The sequence below is a fragment of the Anabas testudineus genome, chromosome 13 (assembly GCF_900324465.2).
Source record: "Anabas testudineus chromosome 13, fAnaTes1.2, whole genome shotgun sequence".
Taxonomy (NCBI): Eukaryota; Metazoa; Chordata; class Actinopteri; order Anabantiformes; family Anabantidae; genus Anabas; species Anabas testudineus.
The window spans coordinates 14,250,893-14,274,882 of record NC_046622.1 but is presented as its reverse complement, the minus strand read 5'-3'; the positions used below and the strand labels follow the sequence as shown (position 1 = coordinate 14,274,882).

Sequence of the window (23,990 nt, the reverse complement as noted above, 5' to 3'; positions counted from 1 at the left end):
TGCATGATTACAGTGTTCAAGATTCAAACTAGACATATTAATTAAATTAAACAAATTGTGTTTTTAATGAATTTGAGAAGTAAACCATAAAAGTACCTGAAAGTCTCGACATGGTATATTTGAAATTACACCAATAACAAAAATGTAGTCACAACAGAGATTGTCAATGGTCATGTCATAATAAAATACAGTCACAGTCTAATACCAACACAGCCACAAATCAACCTGAAATTAAAAAATGATTGTACACATAATATAAAAAAGAGAGACCACCTGGGCATTGTTAATGAGGCCAACATTAGATAGTATAACAGTCACATGGAGTATTTATCCTCTAGAATATCTACATTTGACTAATTTATACTATTATTATTGTACGTACAGGTGGAGTTCAGAGATTTTGGATATTATTGATTTCTCGCGTGACTTAGAGTGCGTGAGCTCTGCGCAATGAGAACTGCAGGTAGTCCGCCATTGCTTCATGAACAACTATCGGGTCCGGCGTTTGGCTGTCAACAATAAACTTGCGGAGCCGAGACTCGGAGCTACGAGGTCGAGTGAAGGCTCGTCGGCTGCTCCATAAACCATTAATCATCCCTGCCCCTCCACGGAGAACACTTTCATGTGATTACAGAGCCCACGGTCGAGGCAACCATGTCCAATCTGAGCAAAGGCGGCACCAAGAAGGACACCAAAATGAGGATACGGGCCTTTCCTGTAAGTGTACGCCGCAGTATGCGCGCTGCCAGGCGGCCAGGCGGTGACTCGATCACCGTGGTCTGGACTGACGGCTAAATGCTAACAGGCTAACCAGCAGTGGAAGAGATATGACTTGCCCATTCGTAAACAAAGTGCAGCCGTGTTATGTCTACTCGCCCCCGCTCGCAGTCGGTGGGATAGGCAGCTTCTCTGTCATCCCACCAGCTTGGTTATAAGTTGATGAACCACTGTTGTCTTTTAATGTTTAACTCGTCTTAACTATCTCAGAACTCTCCAAACGTTAGCTAACAGCCACAGTCTGTAGACATAGCCGAGGCTAACGCTAGCACTGGCTCCTGACACTTGTTGTTTTGACTGCTTGATGGATTTATTTATCGAATTGAATGTAATTTTTGTGTCAGAGCTTTAGATTTGAGCTACCTGTGTGCACTGAAATGCCAGACAGTTTCCACATGTAATAAGCAGTACCGTTAACACAGCTCTAAATGGATGCTAACAAAAAAACAAACCGGCTAACCCAGTTGTTGGTTTGCATTAATGATTGCTATTGATCAAAATCCCTGTTCTATTATTGCTTTAATATTAAAATTATGAGTTAGGATCCCCGTTCTCGTCCACCTGACAGTCTCTTTGTCTGTAAGTCATTGAAAGACCTCGTTTGTGAACTGACCTCATTCTGCAGAAGGTGAATTTCCAGCCTGTCTGTGGCTGACAATGACTGTAACGTTACATACCTACATCCTATATTGGTTTCTACTCTGTGAGTTATTTCAAGTGACATGGTAGTGACAGTGGCCACACAGATAGCTCGAGTCAATACTGTGAAGATGATCCTGATGAATGTGGCCCAGTCCTGACAGAAACTTGCTGTCAGAACAGCTTCTTGACATGCATGTGTTTGGGCTTGTCTGCTGAGAAGAAGCACACGTTGTTCTTCTTCTCCAGGGGTGTCACATATTACATTTTCTCCTAGCATGTGGTTCTCCAAATGCCACAAGAATGCTGAAGAGAACTGCTTAAATTTAAAGGTTTTGAGATTTGTAATTATAATGCTGCATCACTGCTTCGCACAGTGCAGCACTGCACATTGTCCTCTCTGTGTAAAAATCCACTCTCCTGCATGTCTCAGCTGAAGTTGATTTGTCAAATAGTTTTTCCAGCCACATTGCGCAAACTGAAACGACTGGTTTTTGAATGGAATTTTAAAAACAAGTAGATTTCATTGTGCATGAGTGGTTTAGTCATGTTTAAGAAATGCCTATGGTTTTTAGATTATGCATTGCAAAGCCCCAAATGAGTAATCTCAGCATCTACACATTTGTTTCTTCATTATGTATTACCAATTAACTGCCCAAAGTTATGACAGGCCCTATTGATGTAGACGTTGGCACATATACTTTAATTCTTCATCTTCTTTATAGCGCTGATGTCTTTAGTTATGACTTTTGGAGGATATGACCTTTACCCCTTATTAGAGTCTCTGCATGAGATGTCAGAGGTAAATTTAAGGAGAAAATGGGATGATGTGATTCATCATAAACAGAATAAACCAGTCATTACCACATACATTATACCAAGCTACCATAGATATTAAAATATCTATATATGCTCCACTTATGGTGCCTGATAGGTAGCCTGCAAAAATTGTATGTAAGTGTTAAAAACATGATTTAAATTCCCAGATTTAGGCATGGGTAAAATAGACGACTCCATTTAACATAGGTCCACAACTGAGAATGCAGCAGTTTGATAGCATCAGGTAGTCACTTTGGATATGTGGACAGATAATTGCTGCAAATTCTGTTATCTTTGTGTGACTTTGCATTAGCTTTTCTTGAAAAGAGCTTGTCTTATTACGAATGTGTTCAATGTCGGCAAAAGGTTAATTCTGGACTGAATTCTGGTTATAAATTTTATGAATGTATTTATTTATTTGTTTCTCATTCAATGAAAAAAACTTAGTGAAACTCCTGCCTTATTTAGTTTAGTGAGCAAGTATGTCCTTTGAATGTCAGATCTTGGGATAAAATAGTTTACAGACTATTACAAAATTGTTGAAAGTATGAGAATATGAAAGTATTATTTGCTGCAGTGCATAGCGTGAACATTTTGGTCTATAATAATGATATTAAAATGTCACCTCTGTCAGATCATGCCAAAAGGTTCCCTTCCCAGTTTCACGTCTTGTGTAACAAGTTCAAATATGCAAAGATGTGTCAATCAACAGCATAGATATAGTAACTTGTAAAAAGAGGGAGGACTGTGGTTGTTCTTGTTCCTGGGAAATAATTGTCGTCATAGTTTTTCTTCTTCTTCTTCTTCATCCTTGGTTGTGAATGTTGGTACTAATAATTGTACAGTAGGTGATGGTCATCTTTTTAAATCCATTACTTCCTATCTTTTGCAGATGACGATGGATGAGAAGTATGTAAACAATATCTGGGACCTTCTGAAGAATGCCATCCAGGAGATTCAGAGGAAGAATAACAGCGGCCTCAGCTTTGAGGAACTGTACAGAAATGCCTACACAATGGTGCTCCACAAACATGGAGAGAAGCTGTACACTGGCTTGCGGGAGGTTGTCACTGAACATCTTATCAACAAAGTAAGACTAATGCACATGATAATCTAGTACAGTGGTAAAATTTAAACAAAATTTTGGCGGGACCATTTAGGATTACACATCATCTAGTAAACACATTAGTAGTTCCTGTAAGAGGCTATATTATGTATAATTGCAGGCTCATGTTTTTATGCTGGTACCATGTTATCTGAGGCTAGCTGTCTGTTAGTGATCCTTACTGAGATGTACCCACACTAAGATCCAAATGTGATATTGTGGGAGCTGTATTATGAAGGTATGGGGAGAGGCCTAACTTGCCGCAGTGCAGATCTTCTTAATGGAGATGACCCTAAAATGGGCCCATGATATGGCGATGCCCCTAGTAGAGTAAGCCCTCAGTCCCTTAAGTGGCTGCAGCCCCCTTAGAGCTATATGTTAGGGCAATAGCTGCCACTATCCAGTGAGAGAGCCACTGTTTTGACATAGGCTTTCCCAGGTTGCTCTTTGCCCAAGAAACAAACAGCTGGTCACTTCTTCTACTGTTTTCATTCTAACCATGTAGATGCGCACGGCCCAAACTGGGCAAAGCATATGCAACGCTTGACGCTCATCACATAAGAAGGGTAGGAGATAGAATAATAAGTGAACCAGCAGAGCACCCAAAACATTGGAAAGCCACACAACATTAGAAGAGAATCTCTTGCCTGTCAGAGCACCAAAAACTAGCCATTTGCTCTCATTAAGATACCTTGTTGTGGGAGCGCCCTCCGTGTTGGTAGGGGACAGGGTTCCAGGAGCTAAGTTATCTCTGCCAGCCAAAGTTTATGTTAGCTTGGGTGGGAGCATTGCTACACTGGGTACTGAGTGTTACCAATTGGTTAAGAGCATTGTGAATTGTATTTCTACTATATACTGACTTAGCTCAAACCACTGTTTGGTGACAGGTTAATCTAAGCGTAAGTCAGTAAACTGTGCCCACCGTAAACAAAGTGTCCGGTGAGCAACTTTGAACCTGTGTCGTTAAACAGTTAAGCTAGGTCTCGAAGAGACAGTTGGCTGAGATGTGCTATGGAACTTCTGCACTGACACTGACATACATAGTCCCAGCAATCCTGGCTGGTGGAGTGTGATAGAAGCTTCCCCAACGAGAACTGCTTATTTTTTTCCTATATATATATATATATATATATAACAACTATATATTATAGTTGTTTTTTACGAAATACCTTTTCTGACCCGCTGTTTGAATTGGCTTGTTTTAGCTTCTGGCATCCCTGCTGGTGTGCCAAATAATGGCTGAATGACATTGGTGACTAAGCACCACCGTTCTTCTGCTGGTTCTAGAGGCTACATAAACAAACTGTATCTTTAATAGTTAACATAATTAATACTTGCTTATCCTTAAATTGTCAAGCTATACACAGTATATGCCATGAAACCTCAAAGATTACTGAAGGTAATGTTACTTTATTGTTTATGGATGTAACCTCTCTCCATGTCGCTCAGTCATCATATATCACAGTATAGTGTGACTGCCATTACATCTACAATATGACCCTTTAACCACACAACATCATGAGATTTTGAAATTGTATGCTGTGCAATTAATGAAGTTGATTTCCATGAAAATATCACTTTCTTTTGCAAGTAAACAAGATTTTTTTTCACTGAACACTGAAACACCTGCTACTGTGGCAAATAATCATTCCTGCTCCTTTTGTGTTTGTATGTGTCAGTAAGTATGACTTCTCTGTCACTGAAGTGTACACTAGATAATTAGAGTGCATACTAAAATACAGGATTAGGTCTACGTTAATAAATACTGAAACTATAGTTCATCTGTGTTGTGTTTACCACAGTGGTAGGAAAATATAATTCTAATCAAACCTGTTGATTGAACAAGATTTAAGCCAGCACTGTCACAAGTTTCATATTAAGATATCATTTATGTGTCATCTTTGAGGCAATACCAGAATCCATAGACGGTTTCCATGCAAGAACAGTTTTGTGACGTTGAATAAGTATGAAATGAAGCTTGCGAAAACAATTTCAGCAGGCTTGTGGAGTGTGATACTTGTGAATCTCTTCAAGGATCCTTCCAACTTATTTCTGTGCGTGGCTAAGAGGTCCCCAGCTTTTTGCATATTTATTCAACTCTTTTTTTTAACAGCTATACAAAATTACTCATATGCTCTAATGTTTTAGAAAGTATATATAAGATATATTTACCTGGATAAATCAGTTTTTAATGAATTTTTATTTATTAATTTTTTCTTATATAAAAGTGATCCAAAACTAATGCTGATCCTGAGATTAGTTTGTTTTCACATCCCTGCTAATATGTTAAAGAAAGCTGTCAATTCAGTTTTTGTTGCAGATAATTACAATTTGAGTTGGCTGTGATATCTGAAGTGAATCCTTCTGTGCAGTATGTAGATTTCCAATGAGCAACAATTCAGCAGGCTTCTGTTGAAATCCAGCCAGTTGGTTTTACAGCTTAATTAAATGTACATTCTCAACTTGGCAGGCTTGGTAAATTAGCAGCCAACAAGCAAGAGATCAAAGAACAGATATCTGCCACCTGAGTGTGGGTTTTGTTATCTAATAGTGATCCAGATGTCACTTTCAGCAAATGACAGGATCTAAAGACCTTCAGGTAGATTTAAGTTTTGAAAACAACACCCAAATAATTGCCTTTTTTAATGTGAACCGTTACTGTACCACCCAGATTGTTTATTCCTGTTTAGCAGTCAATCACCTTCTTAGTTGAGTTTAGGCCAAATAATTGCTTCTTAATAATTGTTTCTTTCCTAAACAATGACAGTGTAATACACACTCCAGGGTCAGTTTTCTAGCCAGACAGGACAGGAGGTGAATTTTTAAGTCAATATAACAAAAGAATTTACATATATATAATATTGACGTATCGATCCTTATAGAAGTCAGAAACCTATGCATGAAATGGCAACTTATTTACAGTATGATTTTCTATGTGTTATTTAATTTAATTCAGTTCAGTTTACTTAATATAGAGCCACATCACAACAAACACAGTGGCATTGTGCTATCATCATTCAGCTATATTGTCATTATAGTGATATGAGAAATTCTTGTCATGGGGAAGAATTATGTTAACATATCATAGACGATCCATTGCACAGCCCTAATGTGTGTCTAAGATAAATGTTTATTTTGAAGGTGTAATCAACTTTATTGAATTGCTTTTACTTTATAGTTATAGTCTACATGTGTAATAGAAGACAATGGTGAGTCTAGGAGAGTTTATCTTGTGTGACATTTGGAGCAGAGGTGATAATTTATCTCTGTCCAGAAAAAGAAAGAAAAAGGATGTTGGTGTGCCCTTAAGAATCTTATCCTACAGAGACACTGGTTCACAGTGCTGAGTCACACTGCAGTGACAAGCTGTTGTATGATTAGCAGAGAAAATGTATTAAAAGAAACCTCAAATATATCAGTAACACTGTAAAGCTTGAAGATGCCCATCATATGCATGTTTATCTATCTCACCCAAAGGTACGAGAAGATGTCCTAAACTCCTTAAACAATAATTTCCTCCAAACACTAAATCAGGCCTGGAATGACCATCAAACAGCAATGGTGATGATCAGAGACATTCTGATGTACATGGTGAGTAGCTCATGTTTTTCAGATTCATATAACATATTTACACAGATTACAGAAAGTCTTGTCCATCGATCTAAATAGTAGCAGGTAGTGAGGAGTAATAACAGTATTATATAAATTAATAATGTGGCTCAGCGGTTGAGCATTGGTTAGGATTCTTAGATCGCGAGCCCCGTAAAAAATTGGAGAGTTGAGGCAGGAAAGGCATCCAGTGTAAAAACACGTGCCAAATCAACATGCGGAACACGTTCCGCTGTGGTGACCCCTGAAGGGACAAGCCAAAAGCCACTATTTTAGAAAACATCCATTACTTCAGGTCTTATTGAGCATTGTCATTTTAATTATCTGACTAAATCACAAATTTCTTCATAACACAATGGTGCTGTTGGCACAGGAAGTCAGAGTAATTTATGTCACACATGGCACACAACTCAAAAACAACACAAGGTAAAGTGTGTCATACCGGAACTGCACACCTAAAGTAAACATTCCTGGTAGTGAGCAGCAGTAATAGTAGTGACGACATACATTGTTGTCATTGTTTGTCGTAGTTGAAGAATAGTACCACAGAAGCGGAAACTGTATATGTGAAAATAAACCTGAAACGATGTTCATCACTGAGGAATGAGGGACAGTAGGTCTTCTTTGGAAATTCCATTCTGCAAACTGTTAATCGTGGCAGTGTTCCCATTGTTATTACGTAAACGCAGTCTATGAAAGCGCAATCTGAGCAGGTTCAGCAACTATTATTAACAGTTACTGTCCATCTAACCCAACTTTAAATAATGAGACAAAAAAAGTATATGTTATATGTTAATTCTATTTTTACATGTGTGTCCTACAGGACCGGGTGTACGTACAGCAGAACAACGTAGAGAATGTCTACAACCTGGGTCTTATCATCTTTAGGGATCAGGTGGTTCGCTATGGCTGCATCAGAGACCACCTTCGACAGACCCTGCTGGACATGATCGCACGCGAGAGGAAGGGCGAGGTGGTGGACAGGTAACCAGAAACATTATACATAGAATGGACAGCAAACCTTCCCAGATAATTATCAATTGATTTTAATTGTGGTTGCACGAAAGTCAAATGTTTTGTCTGCAGTCAAATAATCAAAATCATTATTTGTGAAGAGAGGTGAGCCATATGCATGCTGTTGACAAAAAACTGTCAGGAACGTTTGTTACAGTTACATAATTTACATCTACTTCATGCACTACAGTTTTTTTTTTGTTTTGTTTGTTTTTTGTTTTTTTATTTATACTGTTACTGATTTTGCCTATAACATTTGCTGCACTTCTCCTCCACAGGGGTGCTATTAGAAATGCCTGCCAAATGTTAATGATCCTCGGCCTTGAAGGGAGATCTGTTTATGAGGAAGATTTTGAGGCACCGTTCTTAGAAATGTCTGCAGAATTTTTCCAGGTATGTGAGTCACTCTCCTCACTGTTTATTGTTTATAATTTATTTGGATACCTATTAGCTGTTTCCTTGGCTAAATCTTCTCTTTCTGGGGATCATATAATTAAATACATTATCAAAATGATGATTCTCAAAACATGTTTAAAAAAGAATTAACAACACAACACCTACTCTAAGCCAGATAACTAGAATTATTTACAGATCATAAATATTTCTTGTTTATACTTAGATGGAGAGCCAAAAGTTCCTTGCAGAAAACAGTGCCAGTGTGTACATAAAGAAGGTGGAAGCCAGAATTAATGAGGAGATTGAGCGAGTGATGCACTGCCTGGATAAATCTACAGAGGAGCCCATTGTCAAGGTAGTGGAAAGGGAGCTTATCTCAAAACACATGAAGACTATCGTAGAGATGGAAAACTCGGGCCTGGTTCACATGCTTAAGAATGGCAAAACAGACGGTAAGTGCTAGGGTTATATGTTGTTTAGACATAATTTCTGTCTGTAGTTGGTCATTTATATGTGAAAATGAAATGCATACAAGGTACAATCAAAGTTCATACTTGACTAAATGATTTGTTTCCCTTTTTAAGTCACTATATAAACCATATTTATATATATAAAACATATGAACAGTATAAGGATAACTTAATTTTCTGCCTTAAGAAAACATTTCTACATTGATATGCTCAACATCATTTCAGTTCATTCTTAATCATCTCTGCACAAGTAAACTTAATTTTCAGCTGGCCTAAGCTGTTTAGTCATTTTAAGTTGGAAAATGAAGGTAGAATTGAATTTCTGATTTGTTTGTGTGTGTACTCATGCATATCCATCTACAGATTTGGCGTGCATGTACAAGCTGTTCAGCAGAGTTCCCAATGGCCTGAAGACCATGTGTGAATGTATGAGCTCATACCTGCGGGAACAAGGCAAAGCTCTTGTGTCAGAAGAGGGAGAAGGAAAGAACCCTGTAGACTACATCCAGGTAAGATGATGGGTTATCAGGAGACATTACAATGTGGTAAAAGTATTGCTCTGTCGTGTGAAACTGTATGAACATGAGGTCAATTTTCAGCAAAATAGAAGGCGGTTCAGATGATAAACATTTCATTTAATTGCACTGTAACCTCAGAACCACATACATTTTTGGTAAATGAGAGAGAAATATACATAAATCATCTAACATTGTTTGAGAGATGATAAATTAATTTTCCCTGGCTCAGCATACCATTGTATAATGTAAAAAAAAAACCTTGCACTTACGCCCCACAAAACTTAAACGGCTCTTTTTAAAGCACTTGACTTTACAGTTTGTTTCCTTGGCTTAGATACTTTGCTTGCTTTGTACCTCACCTGTAAGTCACTTTGGATAAAAGCATCTGCAAAATAACTAAATGTAAATGTATGCAGATCCTTGACCATATTGCTTTTCCATAACCTCTCAGCAGAGCATAACCTCTCTGACCCTCTATGTTCGTGGCCACAGACCAAGATTATTCCTCAGCTGCACTGTGTCTTACACTGTTCTTATTAACATGTGGTAATTCAGGCAGCTATGGAGAGGGCACTGTATTGGAAGGTTCATATTCCAGTACTGCTGTGTGTAAGCTGCTGTGTAAAGTCTCTGTGTTGTTGACTCCTACATTCTTGTTGTTGCTTTCAACTGACAGACAGCAGTCTCTGTGTGTCTGAGATCATCTCTTGTCTGCTATAGCTGCTCTTATAGGTTTAATTGATGTCTTAAGCCACTGCTAATGTAAACTGCTGCTGTATCATCCCTCTTCACCTCTTCCTCTTCCCTGCAGGGTTTGCTGGATCTGAAGTCCCGGTTTGACCGTTTCCTTCAGGAGTCCTTCAATAATGACAGGCTCTTCAAACAAACTATTGCCGGAGACTTTGAGTACTTCCTTAACCTCAACTCTCGCTCTCCTGAGTATCTCTCACTCTTCATTGATGACAAACTGAAGAAAGGAGTAAAAGGGGTGAGTATAGATAGATAATCTTTTTCAGGAGGGCACAGATGTTACTTGCATGATTATTTAGGATTTGAAACCACACTGTAACAAAACCATTTTGGTTTAGTTCCAAACCACATCTTATATAAACAAGAATTACAGTTATTGCATGTCATGAGCTAAGAAGTTGTCTCTGATGTAGTCTGATATTTGATGTAGAATAATTATGTAATCTAACAAATTTCTTAGTTGTTTTTTTTTTAATGTTATTAATTACAGCTGGGTGCAGTTGTGTTTTTGTCTAGTGTCATAACAGCAGTGCAAGCTGATACAGCTGTACTAGATTTTCCTTCTTGTGCTGCAGTTACTTTGAATTGTAGTGTAGTGTTTGAGTATAATTAATTAAGACTATCTTAAGCTACTGTCTGTACAATGGCCCTGTGTCACGTTTTTGTCTATTTTGTCCAGCTGACAGAGCAGGAGGTAGAGTCTATATTGGACAAAGCCATGGTGCTGTTCCGCTTCATGCAGGAGAAGGACGTATTTGAGAGGTACTACAAGCAGCATCTGGCCCGCAGGCTTCTCACCAACAAGAGCGTCTCTGATGACTCTGAGAAGAACATGATCTCAAAGCTCAAGGTGAGCAGGAGTGGTGGTTATCAAGCACAAATGATTTATTGCAGTGTATTTTTTCCCTATTTATATACCACAAAAATTTTATTAAGATCACTGTAATATTTTCTGTTAAGCTGATACTATAACAAAATTTAATTCACCCTAGTGGCTGGACAGGGATAGGGGTAAGACAGCCACTCTCCATGTGGGGGACTGGGGTTCTTAGGCAAGACATCCTTACACTTACCCTGCCTTTGTCTTGGACCGTGGCTAAATGTAAATTTAAACCCATAGATACCTTGGTTATCATGTCATCACTGAATTGTCCTATGGTAATGTTTTAAGCTTTAATGGGTGTGGAGGGCAAAGGAAGTTTGGGAAACATACAGTAAGCAGGGTGTGATGAGTGTGTTGACCATAAACAACATTTGTTTTGCTAAATTTGACCCTTGTTCTGATTGATGATTCAGACGGAGTGTGGCTGTCAGTTTACCTCTAAACTGGAGGGCATGTTCCGGGATATGAGCATCTCCAACACCACCATGGATGAGTTTAGACAACATCTACAGACAACTGGGGTAAGGAGACACTATACGCCACAGCTCATACTGTGAAAATAATGAAACCACTTGCTGTGATGGCTACTTGACAGACTGAGCATTTTTGTGTTCCTCAGTTACATAAAAACAATTATGCACCTAACTACCCATGTCCTGGGAATACAAGATCTTAATGTTTGGCTTGTGCTGTGCTGTGACTTGGCTTTTTGCCAGCAGAGCCTCACTTAATGTATTTGATTGCTGAAGCAAGTGTGATTAGCACCAAGTGAATTAGTAAAATTTAAAACATGCAAAACATGAATTCATGTAATTATTAGTGCACACATTTGCTTAGACTGTTGCTTTCGTCAAACTAATTTCAATATCTTCATAAAACGAAGAGATATTCAGTTTGTCTGGATACAGCAGAGTTATTAGTTTCAGGTAAACAGCACTACTTTGTGTCAGTAGTCTGTTATTTTCTGTCTAATTAAGGTTCTGTCTTTTTTAGCTGTTTTTAATCTAATTGTATCAATAAAATGAATGTACAAGCGCAGTGAGCTACATGTGTAATTAAATCAGTGTAGACTGAAACCTGATTGTGTGCCTTGTTTTTTTTTGTTTTTTTTCTCCCTTCAGGTGTCACTTGGAGGAGTTGATCTCACTGTGAGAGTCCTGACCACAGGATACTGGCCAACACAATCAGCAACACCCAAGTGCAATATTCCCCCGTCACCGCGACATGCATTTGAAGTCTTTAGAAGGTTTGTCTCTTTACATACAATCAATTAGTTATTAAGGAAACTGGGTTAAAATGAGTCTAATGCAACAGTCCTGTAATAAATCTCCCATTTATGAAAATAACAGTGTTCAGATTTGTTCTACATTGTGTCAAAATATGTGATCATCTTGGAGGTTCCTGTTGAACTGTACTGCAATATACATTTTATATTCACATTAATCTAGCCTGACTGATATAAATAAGCGTGTAAAATAATAAAAGCACCAGTCAATGTAACACTACAAACTGCACCTTCATCAGTCATCAACACATCTCTAAAACACCTTACCACCTGCATAAATCACATCACTATTGTTTTAGACTGCATTTGTTTGGGCATGATGTGTCTAATTAGCTGCCAAATGCATTTACTGTACCTCAGGGACTGAGTAATATGTGTGTTTTTTTTTTTTTTTTAAAGAATGTGAATGATTTTAAAACCACTATCTTAGTAAAAGGATTTCAACAGTGTTTCTATTTGTGATCCATAAGTAGACGTCATACAAAGCCACATTATGTTTTGAAAGATGACCACATTAACATAGTTTTTCTTTTCATGAGGACATGTATATTTACTTTTAGTCATTTAGCTTATGCTTGTAGACAAAGACACTTACAAGTGACCTACAAAGCAAGCAAAATTAGCATGTGTCTATTCCTAAATATAGAATGATCATATGTTGCTACTGTGCTGTATTGCCAACATCTTCTCCTAGGCTCTGTGGAAAAACATAACATTTAACTTGGATAATTTGTTGTACGTGGACTGTTTTTAGCTTTTAACCTAGCGTGACTCCACTCTTCTTATAGGTTTTACCTCGGTAAGCATAGTGGCAGACAACTCACATTGCAGCACCATATGGGCTCTGCAGATCTAAACGCCACCTTTTACGGTCCCATCAAAAAGGTATGTGCTAAATGTCAAGAAGAAAATCACCACATCTTAGCTGCAACATATTGATTTACAAACACAGCACTTTAATGAAGAGTGTTAAGTCAGTTAACAAAAGAAAATACCAAGATGGCCATTTTTTCTAAGCAGTGTTTAGATAAAACTAAAATAATGGGAACTGGTTGGTTTTCATTGTTTGCCAAACGCTTGAGTTAATTTTCAGATTTGCGCAACAAGGAAAGCTAATGTTTTGAGTATTTTCAGTAACACAACATAATTTCTTATGGAAGGATATTCTAAACCGTGGTTTTAAATTGTGATCTTTTGTCCTGTTGTATCAACAGGAGGATGGGTCGGAGGTCGGAGTGGGAGGAGCCCAGGTGACAGGCTCCAACACCAGGAAGCACATCCTGCAGGTCTCCACTTTCCAGATGACTATCCTTATGCTTTTCAACAACAGAGAGAAATCCACGTTTGAGGTACACAACATAATGCTTCACTGACCTGCACAATTCAACATAAAGAAATGGTTCCCCGAGTTACCATAAAACAATTTGCATTGCCAGGAAATAACCTGCTTGTTGATTTATAGTGGAGAATTTCATCAGGAAGTGGCATTTACAATCAACATTTGCCTGTTTCTGTTTTCATGGCCCTGAACTTTTTCTCTGGACTCTACAGGAGATCCAGCAGGAGACAGATATCCCAGAGAGGGAATTGGTGCGGGCGCTGCAGTCTCTAGCTTGTGGAAAGCCCACTCAGAGAGTCCTCACCAAGGAGCCCAAGTCAAAGGAGATTGAGAATGGCCATGTGTTTACAGTCAATGATCAGTTTACTTCCAAACTTCACCGTGTAAAGATCCAGACAGGTAGACTAAAATTACAAATGACATTTTCTAATAAACAGTACTATTTTATGACACTGATACATTATTACTATATGCAGCCTGTTGCTCTTGCATGGCAAAGACTTATTTTTGTTTTGTGTGCACCTCCCAGTGGCTGCTAAACAAGGGGAGTCAGACCCAGAGAGGAAGGAGACACGACAGAAAGTGGATGACGACAGGAAGCATGAGATCGAAGCTGCCATTGTGCGCATCATGAAGTCTAGAAAGAAGATGCAACACAATGTTCTAGTAGCAGAGGTCAGTAACAAAATGTTTGCTGTGATATAAAAGCTACAGTTTATTATAATCTGGGCTACAGTGTAAGAAAAACCCACAAATCCAGCTACCTATTTCTGCACTCTTACAGTATCCTCACAGTATTCACTTGCATTCATTATCACTTATTGGTTGAAAACAGTGTTTGAATTTGCCAGTAATACTGTATAGTCGTAACACATGACTTTTACTTTTGTGTCCCCACAGGTCACACAGCAGCTGCGAGCACGATTCCTCCCTAGTCCTGTAGTCATCAAGAAGCGCATTGAAGGACTCATTGAGAGGGAATATTTGGCACGAACACCAGAGGACCGCAAAGTGTACACTTATGTAGCGTAAAACATGAATTCAGTGAAAGCTAACATCGAATTGACAGAAAATGAGAGCCTTGTTTTTGTGGACTGCTAAGCGATTGAATGAACTTGAAAGTGCTTTCATCATTGATTTTGAGAAACACTGGGAAGCTTAACTTTTCTTCCTTAAAAATGTGTAAAATTATGCAAAAGATGGGGAAGTTTTCTAACCATATTAGATTTCTTCCACTGAAAGAAGTGAAAAAAGGGGGATCTAGTTTTGTATAAAATCATGTTTGGTGGAAGAAATGGCCTTTGAAGAGAATTGGGTGAGCCTGTTCGCCCATTACCGACGCACTGTCGAGAACGAGCGAGAACATGTTGCAGCAAACGCTACATGGAGACCAAGAAAGCATTTGAATTCACTCCCCTGTTTTAAATGTTGTCAATGTGTTATGTTTGTGTTTTGTGGCACATTGATGGCTGTACAGGTTGGCAAACACTCTTGGCCTTTTCCTCCCCAGAGGATCTTAAATTTAAAGATGTGGACAAAGTGTTAACTGGTACAGACTTGGTTTACAACAGCAGTAAAATATATTTTGAGTACTTGAGCAAAAATGAAGAGTGCTTACTTTATGTTGCAAATATGTCTTCTTCCTTTTTTTTCTTTTTTTTTTTATTTTGTTTAATGTCTGATATGAAATAAGTGCACCTCCCACATCTGAAATATTTAATGCCATTTTAATATTGGCCAGGTCTGTACTAGTGGTAAGAGAGAGATCAAGAGCTGTAGCTTCACAGCATGCTTTTATCTAATGGATCGATCGGGGGAATAAGACACATAAAAACTCTCATGACACATTTTTCACATCAGGCCTGCTGTATGATCGGCCAGAAAAACATTTCTTCTCTTTGAATGGAAGGTTCTTGGGGTGCAGGTTTTAAAGAGGATTTTTTTCCTGTTCTCAACTGCATTTTGAACCAGTGGAACCAGTCTAGCACCATGTTCTAATGTGTACAAATTGTAAAATAATTATTGTACTCACTGCGAAGGTGGATTGTACAGGGCCTTGTTTTCATCATATTAAATGTAGAGTTAAACAAAATGAAGGGATGTTTTTTTTTTTTTTTTTAACATCTTTCATGAGAAGGCCTTGCAAACATCAGAAATACTTGCCTCGCTAACCATAATTAAAGCTTAATGTAAATGGTAAGCCACAGTCAGAATCCCTGTGTTTGTGAGAGGAACGCTGTGGGCCTCTCGAGTATGTTGTTTACTACATTATTTATGTGCACAGTTTCATCTTAATAAGAAAATACACTCAGTTAAAATATTCTGTTTTGTTGAAACTGTTTAAGGGAGGTGTTGATACTTGTTTTAAGCTGTATTTGAACTGAGAGATATCACAGAGAGGCCTCCTCTGTTTTTCAGGATCGCTCTGATCACATTCACACATTTACACAATCGCACCTGGAAACTGCCCAGTACGACCTGTGGCCACTGAGCTGTTGGGGTGAAGGGCCTTGTAATTTTATTAAACTCTTTGGAAACAACACATACAACATAAATACTTAAACTTGATAAAACTATTTAAACTGTAGTGCTCAATGTTGAAAATAACAATAAGCCGTATATACAAAAAAGGAAAACTTTAATTCTGAAATATTGTAAGATTTTTAATTACTGAGAGATGTCCTGTGGTTACTTATTTTGTAATATGTTGTTTAACATTGAACACTGTAGTTTTTGCTACACATATCCTGTATTAGTTTAATACAGACACACAGTATACCCCAAACACTATTTCATACCCACACTGCAGCCCCATAAATGCATCACAGTGGTCCCTGTGGGGGTACATTGGCATTTCTGTTTCTCTGATGTTTCTCACAAACAAATTCTCATTGTGTTTTTTACTCATAATTGTTTGTGTCACTACATTTTTGGCATTTTTAACCACTTATTGTAGACTATGTTTGTCGCACTTGGAGTTGCCCTTTAATTTCTTCCGGGGGTGATTGTTTTCCTGTTGATCATCATGTGTCTCATAAGGAGAGGGGGGGGTGTCACAGTTTTTCGTTTAGTTTAAAGCTCGATCAAACTTTAATTTACCACTAAATGTTTGTCTTGAACAGAGAGTGGTGGGAGATTTTCCACTTCACATTATTTACAAGTCAGCGTCCTTCTTAGATGTGGGGAGCTGTTCAGGAGTTTGTAATGCTCTTAACGGGGTCTTAACAAACAGTGTCTAATTTCCAGGGTTTGGAGCCTCCACCCCTCCACACGTCTCCAGCACTTTGTCCTTTGTCCCCCTCGTATTGTTGGACACACGCCATCTGCTCCGCGGTGTTATTATAGGCGGCTTTAGATTTAAAGCAGCAACACTTCTGATGCTCCCTGTCGCCCTGAATTTAACTACCCTTGAGCAACTTCTTAAACATGCACGTAAACGTCCTTATTGGCACCGGTGGTACTTGTTTTCTTCTTATTTTTTCCGCTGCTTGATCTCACTGAGCTTTTATTTTAACATAGCGGCGTGGGGTTGTCCAGTGACGTCACCGTCCCAGCAAGAGTCCCCCTTCTCTCGAGGCTGTGGACACAAATCAAGCAGGATGCCTTTCACTGTCCGTCCCGACTGCTGCAAACAGCGCTCAAACTCTCCGTCCGAGACACACGGCTGCATGTAGAAGTGTGAACCAGGTGATGTTTCGAAGGGCAGCGGCGTTAAAGAGAGCCGACGATGAAAACGTGGACTCCGGTGCTGAAACAGCCGAGTGAGTTAACGCTAGCTAGCTCCGTGCTAACGTTAGCTAGCCAACTTCGCTTTCTAGCCGCAGCCACAATGGAAATTAACTTAATGCGAGGTAGTAAAGTGTGAAGCGAACAGTTCCAACCAGCAAATGAATCATTGTTTTAAGTCCTTTGCTCTTTAATGTGTGATTAGTTGTGTTACTGTCGGGTTCTTTAATGTATTTTCTCAATAATTGGCTTTTTACGCTGATGTTAGCCCACAACAGATAAAGTGTTGTCATGGAGACCAATGAAAAGGGGCAGCTTTCCAAACCAACCACCACAAGATGGAGACAGATGTGTGTCCTCAGGTTTGTCTAAACCCAAATGTAGTAAAAAAATACTTCTCATCGTGTTTCTTCTTCAGATCTGACTGCAGCAGGATGTCATCATCTGGCAGTAAGTATGACTTCACTCACACAGAGCATAAAGGCAGAGGTGGCAGAAGTAAACAGACTCAAGTAAAACAGCAGGTACCTGCTTAAAAGGTGCTCCAACTACTGCAAATTGTTGCTGGAAATATGGAATAATATTTAAAAAAAAAAAGTATTGAATAAAATATTAGGACCAAAGCTGTACCAGACCAATTTTATTCTAATTTCTGTCTTGATTTCTGATTTATTTTTTTATAAAAGATGTTTTTCCATTTTTAAATACTCATTTACTATTAACTTTCAATATACAACTAAAATATATTGTTTTCTTTTTTGAAAAAAATATATTTGTTGGTAGCACTAATTATTTCTAAAAAACAAAAAAACAAACGTATTATTCTTATTGGTCCTATCAGGGCAAAGGGATCATTTGACACAAATCTACACTCTAATTTTAGGGATTTTACATGATTTGTCTGTTTGGACATGAAAAGTTATAACTCAGACTAAGTCCTATATGTCATCTTGATCTTTTTCATGTCTACTGATTAATATTGGTCTTCAAAGCAGCCTATAGAGCTATTATCAAAAAATCTAATGATGTGGCACAGTAGGCCATGGTAAATTATAGAATAGACATACCTCTAAATATCGCTTTAAAGAGGAATTGGGAGCAGTGTGCATCTAGTGCACTGCATGTTAACATTTTCTATGATTTTTATACTACCTGTAAGCTTGTCAACACATCTTACAGTGGAAATATAAATCTCCAAACCCAAGCTGGGGTTACCCAGAGCCACAAGAAATTGCAATTAAACAATAAGTTAATTTCTCTACTTCTCTGAGGAAGACGGGTTCACACGCCCCATAACAAGTTAACTGAACTTGGTGTGTAGAATAGTACCACTTTACAAACTACAACAAAACAGTACTTACTAAGACATTTGTTATGACTTATATCTGCATTTGCATGTTTGCATCTGCGTGAAATATCTTTGTACTATGTTTTGTGTGTAACCCCAGTTGAACTCATGACAAGGCGACTCAGGCAGCAGAGGCAACAGCAGCTTCTGTTAATAAACCTGCATCTGCTGGCCAATCCCGGAGACTCTCTACTGCTGCAGCACTCCCTGGATCGCCTGCTGCGCTGGCTATGCCCAAGCCTCCGCATCTTCCATGTGTCTGAGAGGGCTTCTCCATTCAGAAGTTACACACGTCGCTCTCCTGTGGCGGGTAAGGATCCTTGAATTTATTTTCATTATACATTGTGTTGTAAACACAATGATTCATTTTGGAAAAGATGCAAAACCTGTAATACCTATAAATTCAACTTCATGGCACACTCCAGAAGTGTACGTTTCTCCTGTACACAAAAAGAATAATTTTTCTATTCCCCCACTACCTTTCAGGCTACCCTTCTCTGGCCATTACTTTCTTCCTGCATGAGGCCTACGGAGAGGAACGAATCCTCAAAGTTCTGGACTTTTTTCAAAGGCCTCCCTGGCAGTACCATCACACTGAGAGCTGTGGCAGCAGAACTGGAGGGATCCATATTACCTCTAGCAGCTCCCCCACCAATGCCCTGCTGCGTCCCTATCTGCTGCCCAGCAGAGATTTTTATAGTTTGGGTGCAGGGATGCCTGTGTGGGGGGTCCGACCGGTGCACTGTGGAGGAGAAATACTGCGTGTGACACTGTACAGTGGATATGACAACTATGAGGATGCTGTGCGGTTCTATGAGACGGTGCTCCAGCGACCGGCAGAAGAACAGAAGACAGGTTTCTGTTGGTTCACCCTCCACACAGGTGTGTCTTCAGTGTTTTCTGTGTATCTTAACTTTTTTATTTTGTTTCTATTCTTCGCATTAAATAAAATACATAACTTAGTATTTGTCCAGATTTATGTTAGCTTTTTATATACTGGAACACTGGTCCTTGATGTGTGTTTGAAAATTGCACGTTTCTGTATAAATTTCAGTAAAAAAAAAAAAAAGACACACTATATGTCCCTCATGACAAACAGTTTTGTTCTCCTGTGCTATATTTCTATCTGTTGTTCTAATTTCTCATCCCCACACAGAGCCAGGGTTGTGTCTGCAGCTGGCATTGAAGCAGTTGTCACCAGGGGTTCGGGTAGAGTCATGCAGTTCTGCTGTGCTGCAATTTAGTGTGGAAGAAATTGGCCAGCTGGTTCCACTGCTGCCCCACCCCTGCACACCCATCAGCAATACACGGTGGCAGACAGAAGACCTGGATGGCAACAAGGTTCTCTTCCAGGTAGATTCAACTTAGTCTAATTTACGTTACGTCATTTTAAGTTAACAAATTAATAAAATGCTTGTTCAACGTGCAGCTTTATAACAAATGTTGGAATGAATGGAAAAAATCTTCTTGTTGATTTACACCAAGCTAAATCATGAGGTTTGTCATAGTGGCTTAGTCACAGGCAGCCCAACATTAACTGTCAACACGCAAGATTCACTCTATAATTATCCCACAGAGTACAGAGGTTGGAGAGTACAGTCTTTGTTCACTGCCCTGTTAAAATGCAAGTTGAACAGCAGGAAATTTTGTACGTAACATGCAGCTGGCCATCCTCCCAGGTGGAGTAACAAGTTTGTAGCAGCAGAATTGAAAGAAGGTTAATGTGTTGTCTTTCCGTTTCAGGATTTATGTCCTGTTTGACACATAGGACATGTTGCAGTAATTAGATGTAAATTAGGTTTACATAAATATAAACAAATGTTTTAATTCTTGCTTCATAGTGAGAAATTATCTTAGATGTCTGGAGAAAGTAGTGGATAGTTTTACTATTTAAATATGTTTAGAAGATTTGTTTAGATAAATAATAAAAAATAAATAGAAACACATTGGTCCTGTCGTCTTTCTTGTGATTAAAATCAAAATGGTGGTCACTGTCTTTCACAGGCTAAAGTCACATGTGTCAGATAAGTCAAATATGTCTATCTTAATTCTTAACTTGCTTGAATTGCTCTAGTCTGGGTGTAAGTCATAAAATCTCTTTCTGTTCTTCTGTGCTGCAGGTGAAAACCCCTTCTCAACCTCAGCAACCGCTGACCTGTGCTTTCCCCCTGACCTGCCCCAGCATGTCCACTCGAGGAATGCAGCTCAAGAGCTCAGGACAGTGCCATAGTCTGTCACTCTGCAGCCTCACAGCGCCCCTGTCTGGGCAAACAAATAAGCAAAGTAAGCACAGAATGAAAACTGTGTTTATGGAGTTAAGATGTTAAAATGAGACATGTCTACAGGATGTTAAATTTGCTGCTGCATATATTAGTTGGTTTCCAATCACTGAATAATTGCCCAGAATTCCTGGAAAGAAGAATCTATCATTGGTGTTCAGAAAGGTTTGTAAATAGATTCTTGCTTTTCACCTGATCTAAGATCTGATTGGTTTAGGTGTTGGATCAACAACATTTTATAAAAAAGAAATTAGAAGACAAAAGCTGAGTGCAGAACTGGTCTACCACTGTTGCACAACTAGCATTAAGGAAATAGAACAATAGCCTTTTTGAGATACACAGGGACAAGTCCACTATGGCCCATTGTAAAACAGTGTGTGTCCCTGAACACTGTCTTTGCATAACAATGTTATCCAGCCACTTAAACTACGTACTTTTTTTTTTAATGCTACTGTATTGTGAAAAAGTTCACTTTTACCAGAGAACAAACTAATCTTACTCACACACAATAGAAGGAGTTTTTTATTCACCACCAATAATAAAGCTGTGAATTCATCAGTGTGAGAATACTTTAGTTTTTATACACATTTATGTTTAAGGATGTGTGATTAAAACATTTTTAGTGAATTTAGTCTCAGATCCAAGGTTGAGAAATGTTGTTTCTATCGTCACCCTGAATTGACACTGAATTCTAAGGGACAACACTGAGCAGTTTCCTTGTCCAGGAATATTCGAGTATATTACATTTTCAAACATGGAAATGCTAGATGTGTCTTTGGTTGTTGGCAGGCCACAGACCACGCAGTGACCCTGTACTGGAGAAGCTTCATGGAGGGAGCGGTGGAGCAGAGAGCTATGGATCAGGAAGCTGCTGTAGCACCCCTCCTGGCAGTTCCTGTTATTCATCCCAGCGCAGCAGCCCTGCACCACCCTTGACCTCCAATCACCCTGACTCTCCTCTGCGGCCCTCCATCGCCCATTCTCTCTCTCATCTCCTTCTAGAAGAAGACGAAGAGGAGTCTGAGACAAATGTTGACACAGGAGTGCCTGTCTCACCTCGCCCTGATACAGTCAAAACTATTACTCGCTCTTCCTCCGTGGACCTTTTGATGACTCCTCAGTCCGAGAGACCTGCAGCCGTTGGGGCATTAGCTGTCGAGGGTCTGGCCACAGATTTGAATGAATGTCCACTACAGACACACAGACGCCCTCAGGGCCCCTCCAAGACGTGGGGCCCTGCAAATTGTACAAATGCTGCTAGGGAAGGCTGCTGGACCATGGCAGCAGACCACAAACAATCCAAAGGGTCCCTGGTCGAGAGTAGAACTACAGCGGAGGATTTGTCAGCACGCACAAACAACCAGGAGGTGATAGACGAGTTCTTTATATAAATTCCTGCCATGGTGGCAATGACAGTGCAATTAAAAACATATCAGGACACTAAAACAGACGTTGGGCAAGGTGCGTAACCCTTTGAAGAGGATCTAAAGGAGCTGTGCTCTGGAACACAGAACTACTTTTAAAATATTTAGATCCAACTAATGATTTGTGCAGCTATTGTGCTAACTTGTAGCCCTGTGATTAGCAAACACAGTTTGAAACCGATGATGATCTCAGTGTGAAGGCGCACTTTGACGTTCTCTTGATTGTGATTAGAACTCTGATTTAGCCTGATTGCTCTCCAAAGAGTAACACCGTCAGGCTCGACACAGTGAAAGTATAGCCTGATGGTTTGTCTTTTATAATGCATTTGAAGTGCATTGTTTAAATACACTTGAAATGATCCTTACTCATGTATGAGTGCTGAATATATAATTGAAGGCCAAGGTAATTAAGCGAAGGCCAAATTACCGTTTTCTTAAATAGGCTAGAATTACTTTCCAAGTAACTATGTGAAGAGAGAGAGAGAGATTTGTTTAATATTCTTTAAAATATGAATCCAACAGCCAAAATGTGTGTTCAGAGTTCTTTTTTTAACTTATACAATATAATCTTGTATCAGTGAAGCCTCAGAATAAAATATAAACCCCAAATTAGGCACAATATGGCCACTAGAAACATAAGAAGTGATCAACTTAAGTGAAAACTCATGTGCATCCATTTTGCAGTGCTTAAGGTTATTGATTGTAGTGGTTTAGATAAGTCTGATAAACAGTTCTTTGACAAAAGGAAATACTATGCATTTTATGTCTAAACAAGACTTTAGTCGTACCACTCTCCACTATAACAAAGATTACTGTCGAACGTCGTTTCCTGTTGACTAAAACTTTCAGTTATGGCAAAATAACAACTCTAAACTATTAACGGGTAACTCTGAATCTGATGTTCACAGGTTTATACAGCATGTGGATCACTGTGTTTGATCAAATGTATTTAAGTCAAGGTTGTACAGTGTTGCTCACTCAACAGGACACTATGGACTCAAACATGTGAATGTGTTTACCTGTTTACTGTTCAATGGGCGTGACTGGAAGAAAGCAAATACGCTTAGTCAGGAATCGTATCAATTATGAGGCTCTTTAGTGTCTAAAATGCTCAGTGATGTAGAGAAATGTCCTAAGATTTAATATTAAAATATAGTTGAGCAAAACAGCTTTGTGTTCTTTAAATTATAAAGGTCATCTGTGTGTTCTGATGTTTACACATGAAAAAGTTTAAAGGTTCAATGTTACTGCAACACCACTGTCAAAATTCATTAGCTGAGGGATTAGTGCGTACAGCAAGTGAAATAATGAATGATCTGCACGCTGACAAACTACTGCTCTGTCTGCAGTGATGGGGGGCAATCACACACCAAAAGTAGGATGAAAGGATCATAAATGAACACTGGAACTTTCTCTAAACTATCAGACTGCTGTTACTCTTTGGCTTTCTCATTTTTGACTGAACTTTCCTGTTTAACTTTCACTGTGTTTTAGATTTTTTCTTTCATTTGTTTGTCATCACACTGTTGACAAAGCTGTCAGCTTTGTGATGATGATCATTCATGTGCCATTGTGATGGCATGTTACATACAGTGACAAAGATGTAGAC

The 23,990-nt window shown here is 38.9% G+C and overlaps 2 protein-coding genes across 2 annotated transcripts; both read left to right on the top strand.

Moving 5' to 3' along the window:
• Positions 1 to 458: 458 nt before the first annotated feature.
• On the top strand, positions 459 to 15,788 carry cul3b (cullin 3b). Its single transcript, XM_026377183.1, has 16 exons — positions 459 to 717; positions 3,128 to 3,325; positions 6,818 to 6,931; positions 7,773 to 7,933; positions 8,242 to 8,356; positions 8,583 to 8,811; positions 9,193 to 9,338; positions 10,159 to 10,335; positions 10,777 to 10,947; positions 11,394 to 11,501; positions 12,102 to 12,226; positions 13,054 to 13,150; positions 13,480 to 13,614; positions 13,817 to 14,003; positions 14,134 to 14,279; positions 14,505 to 15,788. The coding sequence occupies exons 1-16, from the start codon at positions 655 to 657 to the stop codon at positions 14,634 to 14,636; spliced, it is 2,304 nt and encodes a 767-aa protein (XP_026232968.1). The 5' UTR covers positions 459 to 654; the 3' UTR covers positions 14,637 to 15,788.
• A 994-nt stretch (positions 15,789 to 16,782) lies between these two features.
• On the top strand, positions 16,783 to 23,961 carry LOC113172415 (protein FAM124B). The gene is made up of 7 exons (XM_026375378.1): positions 16,783 to 17,365; positions 17,749 to 17,780; positions 18,779 to 18,988; positions 19,165 to 19,560; positions 19,835 to 20,031; positions 20,799 to 20,961; positions 21,747 to 23,961. The coding sequence occupies exons 1-7, from the start codon at positions 17,295 to 17,297 to the stop codon at positions 22,346 to 22,348; spliced, it is 1,671 nt and encodes a 556-aa protein (XP_026231163.1). The 5' UTR covers positions 16,783 to 17,294; the 3' UTR covers positions 22,349 to 23,961.
• The last annotated feature ends 29 nt before the right edge of the window (positions 23,962 to 23,990 follow it).

Coding starts and splice junctions, on each gene's coding strand:
- cul3b (XM_026377183.1), top strand. CDS start 655: ATGTCCAATCTGAGCAAAGGCGGCACCAAGAAGGACACCAAAATGAGG. Junction 10,948..11,393: donor ACATGATCTCAAAGCTCAAG/GTGAGCAGGAGT, acceptor TTGATGATTCAG/ACGGAGTGTGGCTGTCAGTT. Junction 11,502..12,101: donor AACATCTACAGACAACTGGG/GTAAGGAGACAC, acceptor TTCTCCCTTCAG/GTGTCACTTGGAGGAGTTGA.
- LOC113172415 (XM_026375378.1), top strand. CDS start 17,295: ATGTTTCGAAGGGCAGCGGCGTTAAAGAGAGCCGACGATGAAAACGTG. Junction 20,032..20,798: donor GCAACAAGGTTCTCTTCCAG/GTAGATTCAACT, acceptor TCTGTGCTGCAG/GTGAAAACCCCTTCTCAACC. Junction 20,962..21,746: donor TGGGCAAACAAATAAGCAAA/GTAAGCACAGAA, acceptor GGTTGTTGGCAG/GCCACAGACCACGCAGTGAC.